The sequence below is a fragment of the Pelecanus crispus genome, chromosome 1 (genome assembly GCF_030463565.1).
Source record: "Pelecanus crispus isolate bPelCri1 chromosome 1, bPelCri1.pri, whole genome shotgun sequence".
Classification (NCBI taxonomy): domain Eukaryota; kingdom Metazoa; phylum Chordata; class Aves; order Pelecaniformes; family Pelecanidae; genus Pelecanus; species Pelecanus crispus.
The window spans coordinates 63,206,268-63,228,092 of record NC_134643.1 but is presented as its reverse complement, the minus strand read 5'-3'; the positions used below and the strand labels follow the sequence as shown (position 1 = coordinate 63,228,092).

At 38.9% G+C, this 21,825-nt stretch overlaps 1 protein-coding gene across 1 annotated transcript; it reads left to right on the top strand.

The window, feature by feature from the left end:
* Positions 1 to 90: 90 nt before the first annotated feature.
* On the top strand, positions 91 to 17,823 carry HCFC2 (host cell factor C2). Its single transcript, XM_075714740.1, is given in 17 exon segments — positions 91 to 256; positions 2,470 to 2,618; positions 2,987 to 3,147; positions 4,210 to 4,418; positions 4,936 to 5,020; positions 6,079 to 6,182; positions 6,753 to 6,941; positions 8,174 to 8,359; positions 8,791 to 8,894; positions 9,905 to 10,101; positions 11,042 to 11,046; positions 11,106 to 11,306; positions 12,538 to 12,608; positions 13,845 to 13,982; positions 15,324 to 15,509; positions 15,987 to 16,272; positions 17,354 to 17,823. Coding segments are annotated over 17 exon segments (2,463 nt in total). The 3' UTR covers positions 17,380 to 17,823.
* The last annotated feature ends 4,002 nt before the right edge of the window (positions 17,824 to 21,825 follow it).

Here is a 21,825-nt window from a genome sequence, read left to right as displayed (position 1 = left end):
CGCGGCGGCGCCCCGCCGCCAGAGCCGCCGCTGCCCCTTCCCCCGCCGGCCTGCCCCGGCCGCGCGGTGCATTGTGGGAGTGGCGGTAAGATGGCGGCGGCCGCCGCTGGACTGAGCTGGAGGCGGGTGTCTTCCTTCACGGGGCCGGTGCCGCGCTCCCGCCACGGGCACCGCGCGGTCGCCATCCGCGAGCTGGTCATCATCTTCGGGGGCGGCAACGAGGGCATCGCCGACGAGCTGCACGTCTACAACACGGGTGCGCGGGGCGGGGCGGCGGGCGCGGCCCGCCGCGGGCGGGGGGCAGGGAGCCCGCGGGGCGGGGCCGGGCTTGGGCGGGGCGGGGGCGCCCGGGGCTGTGAGGCGGCGGCGGGGGGGACGGCGGCGGCGGGGCTGCCATGTCTCCGGCTGCCGCTGGGCACCGGCCTCCTCACAGCGAGGGGGATCGCTCCCCCCCGCCCAAGCCTCCTGCCCTCCGCCGAGGCTGCCGGCGGCGGGCTCGGCTCAGGCGCTGTGGGGCCGGCGGGCGGGCGGGCTGTCCCCTGGCTGGAAAGCTGCCTGGAGCCGAAATGGAGGCGGGGGTGTGGGGTGTGGGGGAATACGCCTGGTCGAGGGGTCCTGCCGGGGTTCTGCTGCGCCCTGGCTGATGTGGCGGGGTTAATGCCCCTTTCCGGGAAAAAGGAACCTAGAAAATCTCGTTATGCCCCTCGCGTCCGTCCTGCTTCCCCAGCCCCCTCGTCCGGGGGTGCAGAGTCTCCCCTGGCAGGTCTCGGCTGAATGCCTGCAGGCTGGATTAGCCCCCTCGAGTGTCCAAATGCCCCTTCTTCCCTCTGGTGGCAGCTCAGGGGAGCTCAGCACGCTGGAATACAAAATCTTGGTTAGAAAAGTGAACGTGTTGGCATTGGGAGCCTTTCCAAACAGGAAGCTGCCCAAGACCGGTTTTATTCGTGAAAGATTAGATGCCTAAATAGTTACTGTACGGGATGCTGTATGAGGCTGGAAAACTTTCGTGTCATTTCAGAGCTTGGGCTGAGACGGGAGCGTGAGGTGACTGATCGGTGCTTCTCAGCCAGCCAGTGCTGGCTGCTTGTGCAGCATACCAAAAAAAAGAGCGTGGGGTTCACTAGTGTTTTAACTTGCCAACTTTTAAGAATAATTAAAAAATTATTTGTATCATGCCCCGCCCCCTCCCAAAAAAAAAGGTGGTGGTATTGTTGCTGAGTGTTTTTTACATAAAAAATCTGGGAGCACAAACATGTTTTGGAGGCTTTTGGAGTTTATTAAGAGGAAAATGCTTACTGTTAGAGTTCTTCCAAGCAGATTCTTCCATGGTAGCTTAAAGATCTGCTGTACTCAAATCACATTTTTGGGGGAGAAAAAAAAAACTTTAAACCTAAAACTTTAAAGCTTTTAACTTTTCTGTCTTGATAAGTAATCTAAAGAAAGCTTTCAGATAGCACAGTTATACTATCTTCCAGAACAGAGGTTCTGATGGGTGCCTTTTGAGTGAGTCTTAACATCTCTTCTTTATTTTTCTGCCCAGACTTTCTGCTAAAGATGTTTACCCTTTGTAGCAGTGACAAAAAGGATCACGACTCAGTTGTTCCAGTTCCCAGATGGGTGTTTGGCCCAGACTGACCTTTTTTTTTTTTTTTTTCCTGGGAGCTAAGATGCAGGGTTGTGACCTGGACTGCCTCAGTTTGGGTTGTCAACCATTGCTCTTGTTATGAGTGTGATGACTTCTGAGGAGCTGGCACACAGCGAGGGCATCTTAATCCCTTGCAGCAGCATTCACTGGAAACTTCTAATTTCACACTTTTCCTCTTCATGCTCATGAAAAAAGCTTAGGAAAAAGGAGACAATATCTCCTGTAATTCTTTCGTTCCAGAACAGTTTAAACACCAATATGCTGCTGCTGAATCAGGCAGTCTCAGTTGCTCATTCTTGCCTCTGCGTCTCTCCTCTCCCGTGTATCAGTGCAGTGCTCTCTAGATAGTAACATTGGTCCCAGAACAGCGTAATTAGTTTTCCAATAGGGCTATTAAGTCCAGGCACGCTGCCATGCTGCTGTAGCTCTAATAATTCTGTTTCTAGGGCTATCTCCCTCTGAGTTAGCGTAGTTATCTTTTTTTGTGTGTGGAACTACACTTAACGTCCCTCATTAGCCTCTTTTTTTGGCAACTCTGTTAAATTGCTGGGTGACACTTGGTAAGGGATTTAGTTACAATGACCTCATGTGCTCATTCATATATTGAGTAACATTGGTTTGATAGATGTGTTTGCTTTTCTTTTTATTAAAACAAAAAGTTTTAATTCAACTAGAACTTTGTGTTAAACAAATAGCCCATTCACAGTTATGTACAGGCAAAAGGTAATTCTTTAGAAGGAAGAAGTGTTTAAAAATACACTTTCCTTCTCAGTGTTTGAAATACCTTTTTTTTTGTTTTGTTTGTTTGTTTGTTCTCCCTATAGCTACAAATCAGTGGTTCCTTCCTGCTGTAAGGGGAGATATTCCTCCAGGCTGTGCAGCACATGGATTTGTTTGTGATGGTACCAGAATACTAGTTTTTGGAGGAATGGTTGAATATGGAAGATACAGTAATGATTTATATGAATTACAGGTAGGAAATGTATGAAGATCTTTCAGTTTTGAGGGCTACTTTTTCTATTTGTGAACAAACACGTTTTATATTACCAACTGCAGAGGAAAGTTAGATGAGCTTTGCTCTGCTCCAAGAAGAATAAACTCTTTAAATAGGTTCTGAAGATGGAGAAAATCTAAATAACTTTGAAAAAGAGTTCCATCTAGTCTAAATAAAGTATTTTAATGTTTTATGAAGGTTAGCTCTTATGTGTCCCTTTTAATGTATACCCTAAGAAAAGCCCAGCATTCCCTTAAAAATAATTCAGAAAATATACGAGTGAATTCTATTGACTGTGTACAACTATAAGTGAAGATATTTCTGAATATGTATTTCTTGTCTTTAAGGCAAGTCGATGGCTCTGGAAGAAAGTAAAACCTCAAGCTCCTTCCACTGGATCACCACCTTGTCCTCGACTTGGCCACAGCTTTTCATTATATGGTAACAAGTGCTATTTGTTTGGTGGCCTGGCGAATGAAAGTGAAGATTCAAATAATAATGTTCCTAGGTATGCTGATGTCATTTGAATTCAATGTCTTTAAAAATAAATTATTAGATACAACAACTTTGGAGAGGAACATTCTAGGGAGGCTGTCCTGCATACCAAGTACTCGTATTCAGATTATTTGTGCAGTGGAGGGGCTACATGCTAAGAAGCTTAAATATTTCTTCTGCTAATCCCACAATATGTAACACCGACTGGCAGCTCTAACACTTTTGGAGGGAAACCTGAGTAGACTTTGGTATTTTTCCTAGTATTTTGGGTGATGTTTTTAAGAGTGGCTTGTTTGTTAGCATTATTTAAATCAGCAAAGTCTCATGAGTCATCAGGGAATTCACAATGGAAGTTTCCTCTATAATGCTGTGGAAAACAGTTATGAATTCATCTGGAATTTTTTTTAAAGTAACAGCTCAAGTTGCCTTTATTATCAGCAAACAGTGCTATAACGCTGAAGTTTTATATCCACATTCACCTGCAGTTCAGAGCACTTACACCTTCTGAGCTATAAACTGGCTGCAGACTTCAAGCTCAGTGAAGAAGAGGTATGTGGTGTGAATGCCAAGATTCAAAGACCATTATCTAAAAATAACTTGCCGATAGATTCAGCAACAAATGGCTAATTGTCTGCTGGCCAGCCTGAAGACATCAGAAAAGAAACAACTTCTTTTCACCTTTGTTGCCTTAGAGTTGCAGAAATTAATCTCCAGTGTCCCACGTCATTGTGTATTTCTCACAACTTTGCAGTTTATTCCAAGTTTGTCCATATGTAATAATTTCTGCTAAGAATGTTGTTTACCAATTTTCAATATTTCTTTCATGTAATATAGTGTATCAAATATGATATGAAAGCAAGTTTCCTTAGAGGCAATAAGTTATAACAGTTCATTTTTTGTTTTAAATCCACTTAGTTTTGGTACTGTCCACAATGCCATTAAACGTTTTGGGATTTTTAAATTCTACACTCTTCCAAGACAGAAGTCTGTTATACTTGCAAGTGGTCAGGGTTTAAAGTTCACTTGTAATCTGGCTTATAAGCAAATTTTTCATACTTTGTCAATAATACCCTAGATATTTAAATGATTTCTATGAACTGGAGCTGCAGCATGGTTCTGGAGTTGTTGGCTGGAGTATTCCTGTGACCAAAGGGATCTTGCCATCTCCCCGCGAATCTCACACAGCCATCGTATACTGCAGAAAAGATTTGGGAAGTCCAAAGATGTATATTTTTGGAGGGATGTGTGGCTGTCGGCTTAATGATCTCTGGGAACTTGACATAGGTGAGTTGATTTGCCAGTAGAAGTCAGTGCAGGGGCCTCACTGGCTAAGAGGAAAAATTATAGTATATAATGATTAATGGCATGATGTGGTGCAGATATTATTGGGACTCACACCATAGTGTTAAACCTTTTGTAATTTTTGGAATTAAATAGATACAGCATTGTTTGTATATATTATCCTCACTGATTTTGGTGACACTGTGAGATTGTTTCCTTAGAGTGCTTTAAAGACTGTCGCTATGATAACCAAGTTGAATAACCAGAATGAAACCGTAATACATTTTTTTGATAAACTGATAAATAATCAGCTTGCCAGTATTTCCTGACAAAATTTTAAAAGCAGCTTGAAGTGTTTGTTATTGTGCCTTCTTTCTTAAAGTGGCCATCTTAAAAAGGTGAAATTTTGTTTTGTTGAATGTTAGAGGTATGTTCCCTCCTAAAATCCAGGTAGTGAAATACACAGTAATAAGTTGCTTGAGGGTTTTTTGGTTTGGTTTTTTTTTTTTTTTTCTTTTAGAAACCATGACCTGGTCAAGACCAGAAACTAAAGGGACAGTACCACTTCCTCGCAGTCTCCATACGGCCAATGTAATAGGAAACAAGTATGTCTGTTGTTAAAAGCTCAACTCTAGAAAGGTACACCTAGTAGGAGAATGATGATGCTTATCCACTACTGCTCAGTATAAACCATCAGCCCCGTAGAGTACTTTTCTGCTTCTATTATCCTACCTCAGTGGAAATTAAAAAGTGCCATTGTTAATTTAAGGGTATCAAATTGTCAGTGTTTCCATCCAGCAGGACAATCTGCCCAACTCACAAGAAGCTTTCCAGGCTTAATGCACCTTTGTGCATTCTGGGGCGGTCTCAGGTGGAGCTGAGCTGGCTCTGTCAGGAGTGCCTCTGTGTCTGTGACGCGGTGAACTAGCTACGCAAAGAAACTGCCCGAAGAGTAGAACTAGTTCTAGGCAAAACCATTCCACATTTTTGTGGGCCAGTTTTTCTGTAGTCTGTTCCTCATTACTTTGCTTCTTGCCAGTGTGATTTGTTTTGGCAGATAGCATTGATAAAATGGCCTTTTAAACATGGGTTTCAGTCCATTTTATATCAGTTTACAAGCTGGCATAAGGAGAAAGAGGCAAGGGGGAAAAGACATGTGAAAGCTTTGTATCTTATGACCTAAGAGCTTAGCTTTTTATTATTTACATAAAATGTTACTAGTTTCTAGACTGCATTATGTTTTTAAATTTTGATATCTGACTTAGCTACCGGTCTTAGTTTTAGAATCATTTATTGAGAGATCTGCAGTAAAGGGTTGTAGAAATTCAATGTAAATGTGTGATTTTTGGAGAGTATTAGCAGTTTGGTGGTTTGTAAAAAGATAGAGTATTAACTTCTGTTTCTGGGAAGTTGTTCGGGGGAGGAGGGTGTTGTTTGTTTGGTTTTTTAAATCAGTTCATTTACTAAAAAATTTCAGAAGGTACACGTCTGCAACAATACTTTCTAAAGAGACTAGACATATATAAAATCTGCTGTAAACCAGAACTGTAAAGCACTGGAAATTTTCTGGTTTGTCCTGGTTTGAGAGAGCACATGCAGCAGACCTGGATGTTAATTGGCTTTTCTTTTCTTTTTCCCTCTTCCCTCTTTTCCTGTATTTCAGAATGTATGTTTTTGGTGGATGGGTTCCACAGTCAGCAGGAGGTGAAATTTCTGCTCATGATGGTGAATGGAAATGTACCGGTTCATTTTCTTATCTTAATTTGGGTCAGTGTTTCTGCCTTTGTGGGAGTGGGCATTTTGAATTAATACTTTCCTAACAGAGTAGAATACTTTTAAGATCCTGAGAAAAGCTGTAGGATACACAGTTGTAATCCTAGCTGACTAAAGAAGATGCCAGTTTTTTACATCTTTCTGAAGAAGTGATTTTTTTAAATTATTTTCTTTGAACATTCAGCAGCTTTGCTGATGCAAATCTTTCTTCATACAACTTTACTGCTAAGTAATATAGATACTCTTTCTTCATTTATAGTAGAACACAAGATACAGATCCTGAAATGAGTTTTTTCTAAATGTGATAGTACTATCCCTGAGTCTTGTATTTGCCTGAGACAGACAACCACAGGTCAGACAATTTATCCTGTATTAATTGATTGTATCTTGCAAACTAATTGGAAGGCAACCTTCTCTTTGTAATAATGCAAATTTAAATGCAATTGTCTATAAAACCAGAAGTTACTTATTTTCATTTTCTCTGAGCAGTTAAGTGTATTAACACCTGTATTGCTTGTTTTGGAAAACATCTAGAAACTAAATTTTTTGAGTTTCATTTACTAGATACCACAGAATGGATAGGTCTGATCTCAGATTGCCAGGAGGACAAAAGTAACTTGTTACCAGGGCCAAGAGCAGGACACTGTGCTGTAGCGGTTGGCACTCGTCTGTATATCTGGAGTGGTAGAGATGGTTACAGAAAAGCTTGGAACAATCAAGTTTGCTGCAAAGATCTTTGGTACCTTGATACTGGTGAGTCAGAAATAAATAAGAGACTTGTACTGTGTTCCATATTTTATTAATATACGGGAAGCTGGCATCATTGATGATCAGAACATCTATCTAGAGCTGTAGCAAACGCATAGATTGTTTAAATTTTAAAGCTTATTTAAATAAACCACGCTTCACTGTTGAGTGTTTGAAGGCTACAGCTATAATTTAGACTGAAAAAATTAGGAAGGCTTGTTTAAAGCCTCTGAAAGAATTTTGTGGCTAGATTCTGCATTGCATGCCATAGTCAGGAGATGCAAGGTGCTAAAGCGTGTTTTACCTAAACTCAGGGTTCCTGGCCTCTCTTCTTAGCAATCTCTTCTGCTGCTATTTACTCTTTTTTACCAAACCCCTCCTTCTCTTGGGATCATTGCTGCTGCTGCTTCCTCATCTCTTGGACTGCAAAAAGATACTGTCGAATCTGAGAAAGGACCAAATTGTTCCTGGGGTTGAAGGGAATTCTGAAGCACTAATCACTCATTAGTACCTGGCTTGATGGCAGAACACTGAGATGGTATTGGGGGAGAGGGAACTAGAATAGTACTTTTGGGAGGGAGTTGTTGCCCGCTCAAGTGGAAGCGTGAGAATGGTTACTAGAGATTGTGAAACATTTAGGAGATTGTGTTTTCTCCCCCCACCCCGGAGGGTCAGAAGACAGAAAAGAGGAGCAGGGGAGGGTTGTGCTTGAGAGTGCAGCCTAGTCAGGCATCAAGGCAATGAGAGGAGCAGGCCATTGGCACTGAATCATGCCTAGGCTTCAGCCTCTGCAGAAGAAGTGTGAGGGAAAGCTCACTTTAGCTACAGAGAGCAAGCAAAAAGGAAGCACAGTCTTCTGTGAATCCTTTCCAGGAATGCGTAAAGTTCTAGGAGCCAAAGAGCTGCATGCTTCTTTTAGGAAAGGAAGAGGCTCTCTTATGTCTGTAATCCCTATAACGATGTATATACAACCCAAAGACTTACCGGCAGCAGAAGAGCCATTAAAAAAACGAAGAAAGCATCAAAACTTCAGCATTTTTGAACACTCCAGAGTTACACTTTATAATTCTCTGACTTGACTTGCCACCTTTGATAACTGTTTCTTGTTGAATCTGGTATATATTGTACATCAGTGCAAAAGGAGCTATTGATTTTGCTTGCATTATATAAATATTTCTTAAACTGATCAAGGAGGGCAATTTCAAACATGCCATCTGTGTTTTATTGGTTTCTTGTAGAGAAACCTCCAGCACCATCACAGGTACAGCTGATTAGAGCTACAACCAACTCTTTTCAAGTGAAATGGGATGAAGTACCTACAGTTGAAGGATATCTTCTTCAATTACATGCTGACTCACCAGTGGCATCAGTGGCTGGAATACCTGGTACTGGGGTTCCTGAGACATCAGTGCTGAGTTCACAAGGTATTAGTCAGATCACATTATGCTAATGTTTATGCAGAGGTAGAGTAGAGGATTGCATAAGCAATTAATACCAGTTTTGGGTTGGTTTTTTTTTTTAAAATCATTTTGAGAGAGAGACCGTATTTCGTTGGTTATTCCCCAAATGTGTGCATCATAATTATGGAAAACTCAGTTTTAACTTGTCTCTGTCAATTTTGGCCAGCTGTCTGAATACGAAGATATTTGTACAGTGCTGGGCACGCTTTGAGAAAGGAAACAGTGAGGAAGGAATTTTATGTGACTGTTTGGCCATGGAGTTTCATTTCAGTCTTACAACCAAGTCTTCCTTCAGGCTACTGTGGGTCTCCTTCTTGCCTACTGGAATAGATTCCAACCAACATAATATTAAGTTTTATGTAACTGATTGGAATTTGCTTTTGTTTACCTAAAAGGTGGCTCTTCTCTACATGAAAGTCCACAATCATTGCCTAGTGTCCCTTATCCAGAAGTGAAGGTGGATCATCCCAGCCAAACAAATAATGTCATTCCTAATAACGTAAGTGTAAACTGAAAAATGCCTAAGTGGCAAAGTAGTGTGGGAAGTGAGAGAACTGCCAAAACACTTTCTCAGTTTTAAAAGTCCCTGCATACTTGTTAGGCCTTAGAAAAAAAAACAAAATCAAACAAAAAAAAAGACACCTGCTGAAGTAGTTGTTCTGTTTTCTTACATCCTTCTTACTTTCATGATTGACAGTCTTTAAAGTCCTCTTCCTAGTAATGCAGAAAGGAAACTGCAACTGTGTTGACTTCCAGAACACTAACTGGGAGCCTGCTACTAATAGAAATACTATTCATCCTCACAGCGTTGGTGAAATTAATGTGGGAGGCAAGAAGGATAAGGCACGTTCCTTCTTCGTTAGTGCTTTCATGCTAGTCTGCTTAGTTGTAGGTTCCTACTACAGTATAAACCCACTTATTGCCTATGCTGGTTGTGCAGTTGTACATGTTCCACTGTTTTGCCAATTTAAAAGAAAGAGGGAGGAAAAACTCTGGTTAAAGGATCACATTTCTAGAAATTTAGACCTTTTCTTAATTGTGTAAGGCCTCAGGTCTGTATGGGATCCATAATGTATTCTTGTAGAAAACACATGTAGAAGTACTATGAATTTCACTAACAGTAGAAGTATTGTAGGTATGTGCCAGGAAAGCAAGAGTTGAAAGCCTCTGTAATTGTGATTTTTCCCATCCCGTTAAGTCCCCACAATAGACTAAATGTATGCGTCAGTGAACTTCCGTGTAATAACATGAGAATCACTCTCAGATAAAATGTGATATGTGTCAGAGACATTTCCAAGTCAAATGAGAGTTTGAATCGTTGTTTTATAATGGCTAAGATAAGGTGGATTGTGAGGTTGGTTTCTTGTTTTAATTTAAAGTGCTAGGGGGATTTGTTGGAGGGTTTTTGTCTGTTGTTTTCAAGGAAGCATTTTCATGCCATGTTTGCAACTGAAATTGAAATTTCTGAACTTTTAAGTTAAACATTAACAAATGTATTGTTTTGGTTAGGTCCAACTTTCCCTTTCATCCAACTCATTATTAAAAGTAGAAGGAAAAGAAAAGGTTGCAGCACCTGAAAACAAGATTACACAGGAGACTATGAAAAACCATGCAGATGCTACAGGATTCAAAGAATCAAATGCCCCTTCTCTTTTGCCTGTTTGTACTTCAAGTAAGATGACTATAGAATAAAAATTAATTAAAAAGTGAGAGTTAAAGTTGGTCTCAAACACAAAATAAGATTATTTCTGTCTTGCAATTTAAAATTACTTTAGAGGCCTTTGTAGTTTAAAAACAACCAACTTGTGCTAGTTATTATTGTACACATTTTTAGAAGATACAAGGAAAAATGAACTCTTAAGTTGTTTGAAGTGTTGCAAAGGATGTGAAATTCTCAATATATTCATCATTTTGATGGCAAATGTGTCTCTAAACATAAATAGCCCTTTTTAACATCAAAGAACAGACTGACAGCACCAGATTCATTTTACAACATTAAGGTGATAGTAACTCCAGGCTCTCTTTGACACTACTTCTGTCTGTTAATAGTGAAAAGTTATTAGCCAATGTAAAATTTTAGGTGACGCAGAGAGGAGCATGATTCTCTCTGTAGAGAAAACAGAAGACAATCTGTTTCCTCTGACTGTAGAGAAAATAGAAGATGGCTAGGCACTGATTTAGGCATTTTGCTGAATTGCCTTAAGTTCAGTGTGGTGAATCCAGGCTAAATCACCTGATCTGTTTATATTTGACTTTCATGTAATTTATAGGTTGATGGGGTTTCATTTTCCTCACAGTGTAATTTAAGTATTGTGTGGAAATTTAGGATCTTAGTGCTAAGTGAGAAACAGACTAATCTTAAGTTGATTGTTACAATTCTGTGATACTGATTTGTGCAGATACTTTATGTCAGGATTTTTTTTCCAGATAAATCCTTTCGTAACCAAGCAGATGTAGAATAGCAAGCTTAAAACAAATGAAATCACCATTTTAATATAACTGTTTACATATATCTATTTATGACTATGCAGACAGACTCTTGTTAAGTTACCTACCTAAAGAAAACATTAGCAATTAATATAATCAGATCTATTCTAACCTAAATCGGAGCTAAAGTCTGGTTTTATATGAAACTAAAGCCATTAGATCAAGTTGAGATTTGTTAGACATTATCAATGTTGAATTCTGGTTAATATTTTCTTTTTTTAAGGTCCTCAGACTTCAGCAAATGTAGGTGAATTACATGACTTGGACAAACGAACTGTAAATCCTGATGCTTCTGTATCCAGTACTGTCTCCAGCACACAAACTATGGTAACCCAGCAGGCTGTTAAAACTGAATCATCAAGTACAAATGGGGCAGTTGTTAAAGATGAAACTTCACTAACAACATTCAATTCAAAATCTGAAGGTTTGAAATGTGTTTCACATACTGTATTTTGAGCCATATATATCTAAGGCCATCAGAGTTCGTCTAGTGTGGTGGGATTCCCATCTTGACTAGTACCTGGGATTGAGATAGGGCTTTGGGCATTGAGGACCTTGGGCAGCCTGGATGATCTCTGCTATGATTTAAACATCTTTTAAAATCAGGATATTCCTGTTATACATTTGTAAACCACTTTGTTTCCTGTAAGTGAAGAGTCCTTTAGATCTTCATTTATGCAGAAACCCATTTTCTAAATAGCAGTGGCAACCAGTTTTGGTGCCCATAGCGCGTTTGCTTTCATTCAGTGATTGTCTGTTTGTTTAGTCAGCAAAAGACTACAAATAGTAACCTTAGATGGTTTTGATTTTAAACAATTGACCTCCGTAACAAATATGGCCAGTTCCTGTGGCTAGCTCACCGCTAGTCAAATGTGGTGACCTCTCCACAGTCTGCTTGAAATAGCTGAAATAAGCAGCAATGCAGAACCCAAACATATTGGTAGTTTTTCAGGTTTTATTTTCCGTGAATATCAACAGGCTGTGCTTGCTATTGTTCTGAGTGTTAACTAAAGAACTGTATTCTCTTTGAGTAGTGTAATTTTTACCAAACAGTATTGTATTTTAAAAGCAAAACTCAGAAACACAAGTATGGAATACTAATATTACCTTATGTTGCTCATGTGCTTAGTGCTTATGTGCTTTAATTTATCTTTTTTTTTTTTAAGATTCCATTTTAAATTTAATAAATGTTCTTTTCCCATTTGTTAGGATTGTGTAAAGATTAACTGCTCATGTCCAGAATTCAGACTGTATTAATGTCAGAAACAATGCATTCAAATTAAGATTTCATGCTTAGACTATTCATATAATGTCATCACTATGTGCCTCAGTCTGGTATTTAGATTATTTGTTCACAAATATTTCATATCGATTTCATAGTTCTGTCACTTTAGAATTTTCTGAGTCCTGCCTTCTGTCTGTATTGTCTGTAGCAGCGTGCAATGCCAGGCTCTTACAATTGTTCTGGGAATATGACGCAAGCCAAAATTAGTTGTTCATGTTATAAATAGAATTGCATGCAAAAGAAGTCTGAGGCATACTTTTGCAACAGATACTTGTAAATGGCTATTGAGGTCAGCTTTCATGCTCTGTGGACTTTGTGTTAAATTTTTCATATCACTTAAGCTTTTTAAATATAACTTTTTTGTTTCTAGCTGCTGAAACTGCTTATATCATGCCTTCGACAAGGGTCAATACTGGACAGACAAATGATTCACACTCCTCTGTAAGTCTGGAAAAGTATAATCAAATTGCTGTATCTATTGTTCTGTTGATTAGTTGTGAGGGCTCTTCTGTTTTCCTTTAATTATATCTCTGAAAGAAAAGCAATGTATATTTAGGGCTTGAAGTGAATAATACAGGGGTAAACATTTCTGTTGTAAAGCTAATTGCATTGTGTGGGTTTGATGTGAGTCTAAGTAGCAGTTGTGTAGTTGGGAGGAGATCCAAGTATGTGTTTCAACTGTTGAATCATTTTTATCATCTGGCACAGTGGAATGGTCTCTCTGCTGCATGATGTGCAAATGTAAAATGTTTTTCTGTATGCACAGCTGAATTTAAAATGAAGTATGTATTAGATCAGACTAGTGTTAGCTGCTGATCTATAGGTGTGAAACATAACTAAACTGACATCTTGATGTTTTTCCCTAGAGGAGATGGGGACTGGCTATGCAAGCTGTAAATACTGCCTGAAAAAGTAAATGCTTCCTATTTCACCTGCTTACAACTTAATACACAAAACCAAGGTGCCACTGTTGCCACCAAAAGAGAGGAGCTAAGGATGGGAAGAAGCAGCTGCTACTAAAGGGTTGGGGTGCTTTTGCCAATAGCAGCTGCCACTCCTGCCCCTTTTCCATGCTAGCAGGATCATGGCCTGTCTGTGCTGGGCACGCTGACCATGCAGGCAGCCTCCCTGGTGCCTGGAGACAGGCAAGAAAGACGGTTTGTCTCCTGTGTCCTCCACCACCATCGCCCCATGCCACAGCAGAGGCCCTGTTCTCAGCTGCGAGCGAGGAGCGAGTTCAGCAGCAGCTTGAAAGAGAGTTATGTTGGGGGCTGAGGTAGAGCTGAATCCCAGGTAGAGGTGTTGGACTACGTTGTGAAACTTCTTGACCTCTGAGTGAAATTAACTCACAACTACATGCTGCTACAGACACCTAGTTCTACAGCTTTAAACTTCTTCCCCTCCCTGTTTAAACTAGAATGTCAGAGGTGACATCCCAAATATTTGGGTTTTGGGTTTTTGGGTTTTTTTTTAAATTATGGACTGTGTCTACATCAATATATAAGAACCAGTTGGCTTCGAACAGTATTTTAGTAATACTTGCATATTGCTTTGAAGTATAAGAAAGTAACACTGGTATGAAAGGGGGTTGTCTCTTACATATACTAGAGTCTTAACATTTTTTTTACATTACGTTGAAGTATGGTTAGTCTACATAACGTGTTCTTCAAATACTAGAAAACTCCACAAAGACAAACGGCACCGGTGAAAACAAGAGACCGGCAGTGGTACGATGTTGGAATTTTTAAGAATAACAGTGCTGTGGTGAGCCAGTTCTACTTGCTGCCAGAGGAAACGCTGAGCATCTCTAACAAGGTAGATGCCAATTCTTCTCTGACATGCTTGCACATATGTATTTTGGAATCTGTTGCTCATATGGTTGACAAAAAATGCAGGATTTTCTGATACTGCAGCAGGATCTGGTGCTTATAGGAGTTTTGTATTTTGTGCCCATGTAGTTCCGCCTGTATTTTGCTCACCTTTTTTTTTTTCTTCTTTTTTACTAATTTTCTTCTGTTGTTCTTGTATGATAATATGGAACATCTTACTGTGCTATTGCCAATTCTTTCCATGTTTCTATTTCTAGCCTTGGGTAAGAATTTTAAACTTAGTGAACTTTCAAACTAGTAAAAATTAAAAAAAACCAAGTTTTTAATATGTTATTTCAGTACAGCATTGAAATGTTTTGATCAAAGTTTCTTCTCTGTTTCCAGAATCTTTGCTTAGAAATTGTTGGAAGATACTAGTAAGACATAGGCTAGGCTGTTTAAACAGACTAGATGTGGAACTGTAATGGGTTTTGTATTAGATTTCTCTAATTTAATGTTGTTGCACATGTAAGTTTATATATGAAAATGCTGTATATGTGAAACTTGCAAAAATGTTGCAGTTTTGCTGGTGAAAGTGTAAATTAATGATGTCCTCCCGAACTAAAACCAAAGACAATGGGTATATGTTTTCTTGAGACATTAACAAAAGAACAGAACATTTTCAAAGCAAGCACTACACTATAAATATTGCACATCTTAGTTTTAAAGAGCGTAGTACATTTTACAGTGTTTACATTGATTGTGATTTCTTGTACATTATTCAGAAGGAAAATAGTTCCATTGGAAGTTTCAAGGATGAATCAATAAATATTTTAAACATGGAAGTACAGTAGCATATAATGTTTCAAAACCTATTTGTTACTAACTTACAGTGCCTTTCTTTAAAAACATTTTGATTACCTACGCATCAAATTGCAACTCCTAATTACAGCAATAACTGGTTTTGAAAGAAAAATAATTTTTAGGACAGAAGAGTATGCTAATTAAATGATAAGCTATGCAGTTGAAAATGCTACTTTACTTTTACTTTCCCAAGTAAAGATGACCAAGAGGTGCAGTTTGATTTAAATGACTGAAAAATGGGAGGGTGGGGGGAGTTAGAGATGTAATCTCATATTGCTTCTTAGATCAGCTGTTTTGAGGTGAGCCAGTGCCTCAGTCAGAACGTTTTTGTAAATTCTGATTTAAGTACAAAAGTGTTAGATCGATTTTCAGTTTCAGTTAAACGTATTAACCTCAGTGTATCGCTACCCACTTTATATTTTTTTTTAGGCTAATTATGTTTAGACTATTTTAAAAATTACCACAAATTTTGCTTTATTTTCAGATGGAAAGTGCAGATGTGCCAGACTGCAGATTGCTTAAGAAACAGGATCTTTTTCCAGGCACAGTGTACAGGTTCAGAGTTGCTGCAATTAATGGCTGTGGTGTTGGACCTTTCAGTAAAGTCAGTGAATTCAAGACTTGCATTCCAGGTTTTCCTGGAGCTCCTTCAACAGTCAAAATCACCAAGGTGAGAAATACAGGTAATTCTAGTTCTGATGTATAAAATTCTGGTCACGAGTTTAATCTCAGAACTCTTGTTTTTAGTTGGTTTGTTGTTGGGGTTTTTTTCCCAAGTTAAAATTGTCGTATAAAATTGTGTCAGATGCTTAATTGGTTAATTCTGCTCAATGTCATATTTTTTAAGAAATTTGCTATAAGGAATTATTTTAAGACTTAATGATTGTGTTACCAGATACACATCTTCCACAGTCATCTGATAGTTTCCCCCTAATTTTCTTTCTGCATCCTTGAATCTGTAAGGGTTTACCATACTTTCTAAAAAAAAAAAAAAAGTCAAAAGACACATTTTTACCTCCAAAGAGTGATGATGTTAGGTTAGAATTTTCAGATGATCTTTAGAGGGTTTTTTGGGGTTTTTTTTAATATATATTCAAGTATCTAATGGTTACCTACACACAATCACATTTTCTCCCTTTTTCTTCAGAGTGTAGACTGTATTCATCTTTCTTGGGAGCCTCCCGCTTCACCCTCTGGAAATATTTTAGAATATTCTGCCTACTTAGCAATCCGTTCCACACAATTACAGGAAAATCCAAGTCAGCTTGTATTTATGAGAATATACTGTGGTCTTAAAACATCATGTATAGTGACTGCTGCCCAGCTTTCAAATGCTCACGTTGATTACACTTCTCGACCTGCCATAGTGTTCAGAATTTCTGCAAAGAATGAGAGAGGATATGGACCTGCCACGCAAGTTCGATGGCTTCAAGGTAAAGTCAGTGTCAGACGCAGCATTTAAGTGGTCTGTAGCCGTGGCGGAGAAAGTGGCGTAGTGTGTCTCTAGAACCAACGCTTTTCTGAGCAGTGCATGTGAAGTTCTTGAAGTGTCGTTTTGTTCCGTATAGAAGTTTAAAGAAAATTTAGTTGTTGCATTTGGCATAATATTTTAACGTTTTTTATATTTGGTCACAAGCAAAGACAAGCAAGTACTGAAGCGTTGGTTATTGAGTCTTACCCAGCCACTCAAATAATACAAGCCTAGTAAGCTTCTGATTTCCCTGAGCTTCACTTCAGCTCAGAAGTTTTTCATTCTAATAAGTAATCCAGTTACATACATGGGTGTAAGCAGGTTTTTTTTTCAATCTTTTCCCCCTCCTTACTAGAAAAAATTTTCATAAGGTGACATAAGGTGCATTTTTGTGATGCGTACACACTTTAAAGTCCATATTACAGCCAGGAGAGGTTTCGTCATCTTGTCCCAGCACTTGAATTTGTACAGGGTCATGATGAGTTGGGGGTGAGAATGGATCCACTGAAAAGAAAGATTAGTTTTTAGCCTGATCAGTCCTGGCTCAGCTTTTAAGTAAGCCAGTCCAGGGCCTCAAAGCAAGAAGTTTTGCTGCCGCCTTCTCTCATCCCACTCCTGGCTTAGCTTTCTGCTAGCTGGGAGCTGGCGTTGCTCAGCAGGGGGTCCTGTGAGCATGGGGGACACTTGAGAACGGCAGAGTGAGGGGAGCGCGCCCACCCCCTCGGGGAGGCAAGGAGCTATTGATTTGGTTTAGCTGGCCTCTCAGTTTGTGGGCTGTCATCCACAGGGTGTGGTTGAAAGCCGACTGTCGAATACACCACTGCTTGTTTTTTAACGTGTTTTCCTAAGATGGAGAGCAACAATGGAAGAAGTTGTCTTCCATAATGTTTAGTGTTCCGATGCTGTTTTAACCCTTTAATTGGCAAGGGTTTTGACCATGATCTGTATCCCAGAACACTGAAACAGTAGTTGTTTGAAAGTGTTTGACCATGTACATGATGTGAAATTATAAAACATTTAACAATGTCTCCTTCTTTTTGCAGATATGAAAACATCAGGCTCAAAGTAGAAACAACATAATAGATCTCAAGTTTGGAATGTAGTGTTTAATGTAACTCTTGTACTATTTGTAAATGCTACAAATATTTTATTTTTGCATTGTTTTTATCTTAAAAATATATAACCTTTTTTACGTTTGAAACATCAGCGTTACACAGCCTACAGCCTTGCTCAGGTATGAGTACCATATAGAAACTATATTGAAGATGGTGGGGTGGAGGACCATGCTCTATCCAATAGCTCTTTTTGGTAGTGATAGTTAAAATGTAAAAAATACACAGTTTCAAATTAAAAATAAATAAATAAAAACTTGGAACATGCAGTAGTATTTGAGGTAGAGTCCCCATGATTGCTATAGGTCTTGCATAGATAATTCATACGATTTGGTATATGAGCAAATTCTGTTTGGTTTCAGTTCCTTATACCACATTCTTCATTGTGGTGCCTGAGTACAAGGAAAAAAATTTCCAGTTATTATATAGTAACTTAAAACATATAAATATTTTAATATATACTCTTTTTGTAAAGAAATGATTTTTCTACTATTTGTAACAAATATCTTAATCTTGAAAGATATCCCCTGAAGATTTAAAAGGAAAAAGATAAACTTAGTCATTTCTCTTATTACAAAAAAACGTAAATTCATTGTAAATGCACTACTAATGTTTAGAATTATCCTTTTGTAGCTGTACAAATCCTAAACTTGTAAATACCAATGTTTACAAGAGACCTTTTTGGTCTTGTATTAAAACTTCCATGAGATCCATTCTCTTTTTTTTAAATCCATATGCTTTGCTTTTAGCATATGCTTGCTTTTTGCACTAATAATAACTTACCTCATTCCTGTGTTTGTAATCACTTGTGTTGCTTCCATAATGTTTCTGTAAAACTTCAATCTGAAAGTTTTAACCAAAGTTTAGAATACATGGTAAGCAATTTTGCACATACTGTATGGCAACTTTCAACATATTTATTCCAGTTAATCTTCTTAAGTGCTTGTTTGCTTTACCAGTATATTCTACCAATCAAGTTCAGTATCTCCCTTTTACTATGCAACATTTTACATTAACTAGCTAGCTGATACATTCAACAAGCATTACTTCTAGGAATAGGTTGATCCATTCCTATGCTAAAAGAAAAAGTTTGTTCACAGTAGTGAAATAAGGTAAACATTTTAAATGCTATTTATGTATCTATATATAAACCTATGTTTACCAAAGTGTAGAGGAAAATGGCTGAGTTGGACATGGTCATTAGGTGAATAGATTGAGGCACCTGAATAAGATTTATTTTAAAATAAAATCTAAATTATTTACTGTGCAATGAAGTTTATACTTTGCACTTTAATTTTGCCCCGAATGCCAAAAGACTGTACATCAAGGTAGAATTTCTTGCCTCTGCCAGTTATATTTGTCTTAAGAGCATTTGTAAATATATAAACTAAAAGAAAAGATGTGCCTGGTTTGGTGGGAGAAGTATCACTAAAATATTAGAGATTTAAGAGCTCGAGTATCCCACAGCGGATTTAATATCCAAGTTTTAGCTACCCTGAAAATCAGGCTTGTAATGGAAGTGCTGATACAGCCTTAATTATTGCAACACATCACATGCTATAATAGCATATAAAAAGTGCTGGGGACCATAAATTGCTGTAATAGTGTTAATTGTGGCACAGGAGTAATGCACGTGGTCTTACTCCAGAGAAAAATCTTGTGTTTATGACAATGACAGATATCCCAGATTCACTTTAAACAGTGTTTATAGTATGATTGTATAGGACATTTCCTGAAGTTAACTGGCTTTAAAATATTTGTGTTTTAATGTTCCATTTCATCAGGTATGATCTCACTACCAATACTCTCCAATAACTAATATACCGTACACATGAGCGGTTAACTAGAAAAATAGAACCCGGTTTTTCTTATTAGTACTGTGAAAGAAGCCTTTAGAGAAAACACTTGTGGCTTTGATTTTGTTGGTTGATAGCTGTGATTGTAGAGTTGTTATTTAAGAATAAAATCTGTTGGGTATGTCTGGGTGGAGTTTTTTTGCACTTGGTTTCACATGCTTTGCACAATTTCTTTTTCAGTGGGTATGTCACAACTACCAAAGGGTAAAACTGTGGCGTTTTCAATGAAAGTATAATTTCCTTGTAAGTGTGCTTTCTTCAGCTGACTTGACATAAGATGTCACTTTCTCTTCTTTGTCCAGGTTGGGTGATGTTGAATAGTGATCATATGCAAATCTTCAGTTCCTCACAGTTTTACTTTAAAATGAAATTGTGGTACACACTGTAAAATACACTTTGTGGTCTGTTTTTAGAACTGTATTTATAACGTCTAAATCCCACCTGTTTGCCCGTCGACTAGATATCAGACAAATATTGATTGTTCGATTTTAAATTCATTTGGAAGACTGTTGACATCAGCTCTTTGAGAATCCGTGTTATCCATTTTGTTTCATATATCGCTAAAGGACATGTAACAGAAGCTGAAACCTGTCAGATGACAGTATCCATATTGTAGAAATGTCTAGGTTTACTAAACTCCTTAGGGAAGTTGTGACTGTGTGAGTATAGGACAGTCGTGCCGGTTACGGCAGACACTGCTACAGCTTCACCTTAAGAATGTTCTTGTGAAAATGGAAATGAAGTGAACAATAACCTACACTTTGTGTTTTCAAAGTAATGATAGCAATATCTTTTGAATGTAGTTTGGAGTAGAGCACATGATCATGCCATAAACTCTGAAGCTATAATAAGTGTTACTGTTGTTATCTGATATTTCAGGATAGCGAATTTGACGTGAACTTAGTCTTACAGCCTGTTACTTAATGACCTCTACAAGGAAACTGACATTTTGTACGATTCAAGTTGATCAGTCTTATTTCAAAGCATTGTTTGTTCTTTGTAATAAAGTGGTTGTCCTATCAAATGCATTGTAAACACCGAAGCGTATGTCTGGTTTTTTCAAAGGTGTACGTGTACAAGCTTCAGATTTCTGCCCTTCTTTAGAAAAGGGGATGATTCGGAGAAGAGAGTGAGTACATTTGTCTTGGGGAGGAGAGGAAGGGTGTTTAATGATAAGCATTATAATACTGAGGAGTACTCTTTCATAAAAAGTATTTCCCAAGTTACTTCTTGGTTACCTCATGGGTTTTTTTCTTAGTTGACATTTCAAATTTCCCCTCCCCCGTCTTCAGCAGTTGCTGTGCTCTCGCCATTACTCTGCCCCCTTCCGTGCCTTTGTGCTGTGCAGCTTGCTGGCTGCGGCCTCTGAAATGAAATTTTGAAATTACTGCCCCTGTCTATACAGCAGTTATGTTGCTGCTGTTCAAAATGGGTGGCAAAAGAGTTTGGTATTGCTTTGTTACAGTTTGTTAAAAGGATGGGATGTGAGCGAGCGCTTAGCATGCTCAGAAGGCTTCTAGCAAGGATATGAATTGTGTGCGTGTCCAGCTCTGCTCAAAATGTCACAGTCTTAGCTCAAGTTGCTAAACTTCTATGGCAGCTGACTATGGGGAAACTCCTGGGGAAATAAGTAATACATGTTTCTAGAAGCCGGGAAGCAGAGAGGAGCCAGTGAACTGAAAGGTCTACAGAATTGTTTCTAGACCTCTTCAAAAGACTTCACATAAGAAATTGCTAAAAGCTGTCTGCTCCAAATTGATTCCTTCCTTGTGTTCCTAGCTATTAGAGTAACTACTGTTGTCTTTATTTTCAATTATTTGTGATCCTTGCATTAGTGGAAAAGAAATGGGAAAACCTAAACAATCAGTGAATTATTCACTCGTGCTTTTTTCTTTCTAAGATTCTCAGAGTAGGAGTTATTTTCCCTTTGAGGCAGACTTGAATTTGCTGTATGAATTTATCTTAAAAACAACTCGGAATTTTTTTTTTTTTCTTCATGGCGTTAGCTGGTTCCTGGTGTATTTTTATAACATTTTCTAGCGAGCTAAAGGCCAGGGCTTTTATTCTGTGGCTTCCAGTTCTGACACTGAAGCATTTCCAGATTCCCAAGGCAGGGGTGGAGCATTAACTGCTGGCATTGTGTTAGCAGTTAATGTGTTCCTCCTCCTGTTAGTAGCTGTGAAAAACTTCATTTTGGTGTTTTCCATCGATCTGAAGCTCAGCAGAGATCCCTTTTATTAGAATTTCCAGAAGTTAGTTGAAAATAGGAGGAAGATGAGCTTAAAATGGATCTTCGTGCTCCTCAAATGATTCTTTAGGCTACTGCGCCTCCGGTGCTTTCCCAGAGCGGAAATCCCCGCGGCGTGCTGTGGGGCAGGTGGGGGTAGGCTGGGCACGCAGCTAGATCCCAGCGTGAAGGAACGGTGTCGGGTCTCCGCCAGAGAATTTCTCTCCTGCACCCGCACACCCCTGCTGTGGCCTTACGCGGGCCTGGGCTGGGAAATACCGCTACGACGAAAATCACAAACCCAAGGCCAGGCGTGTTAC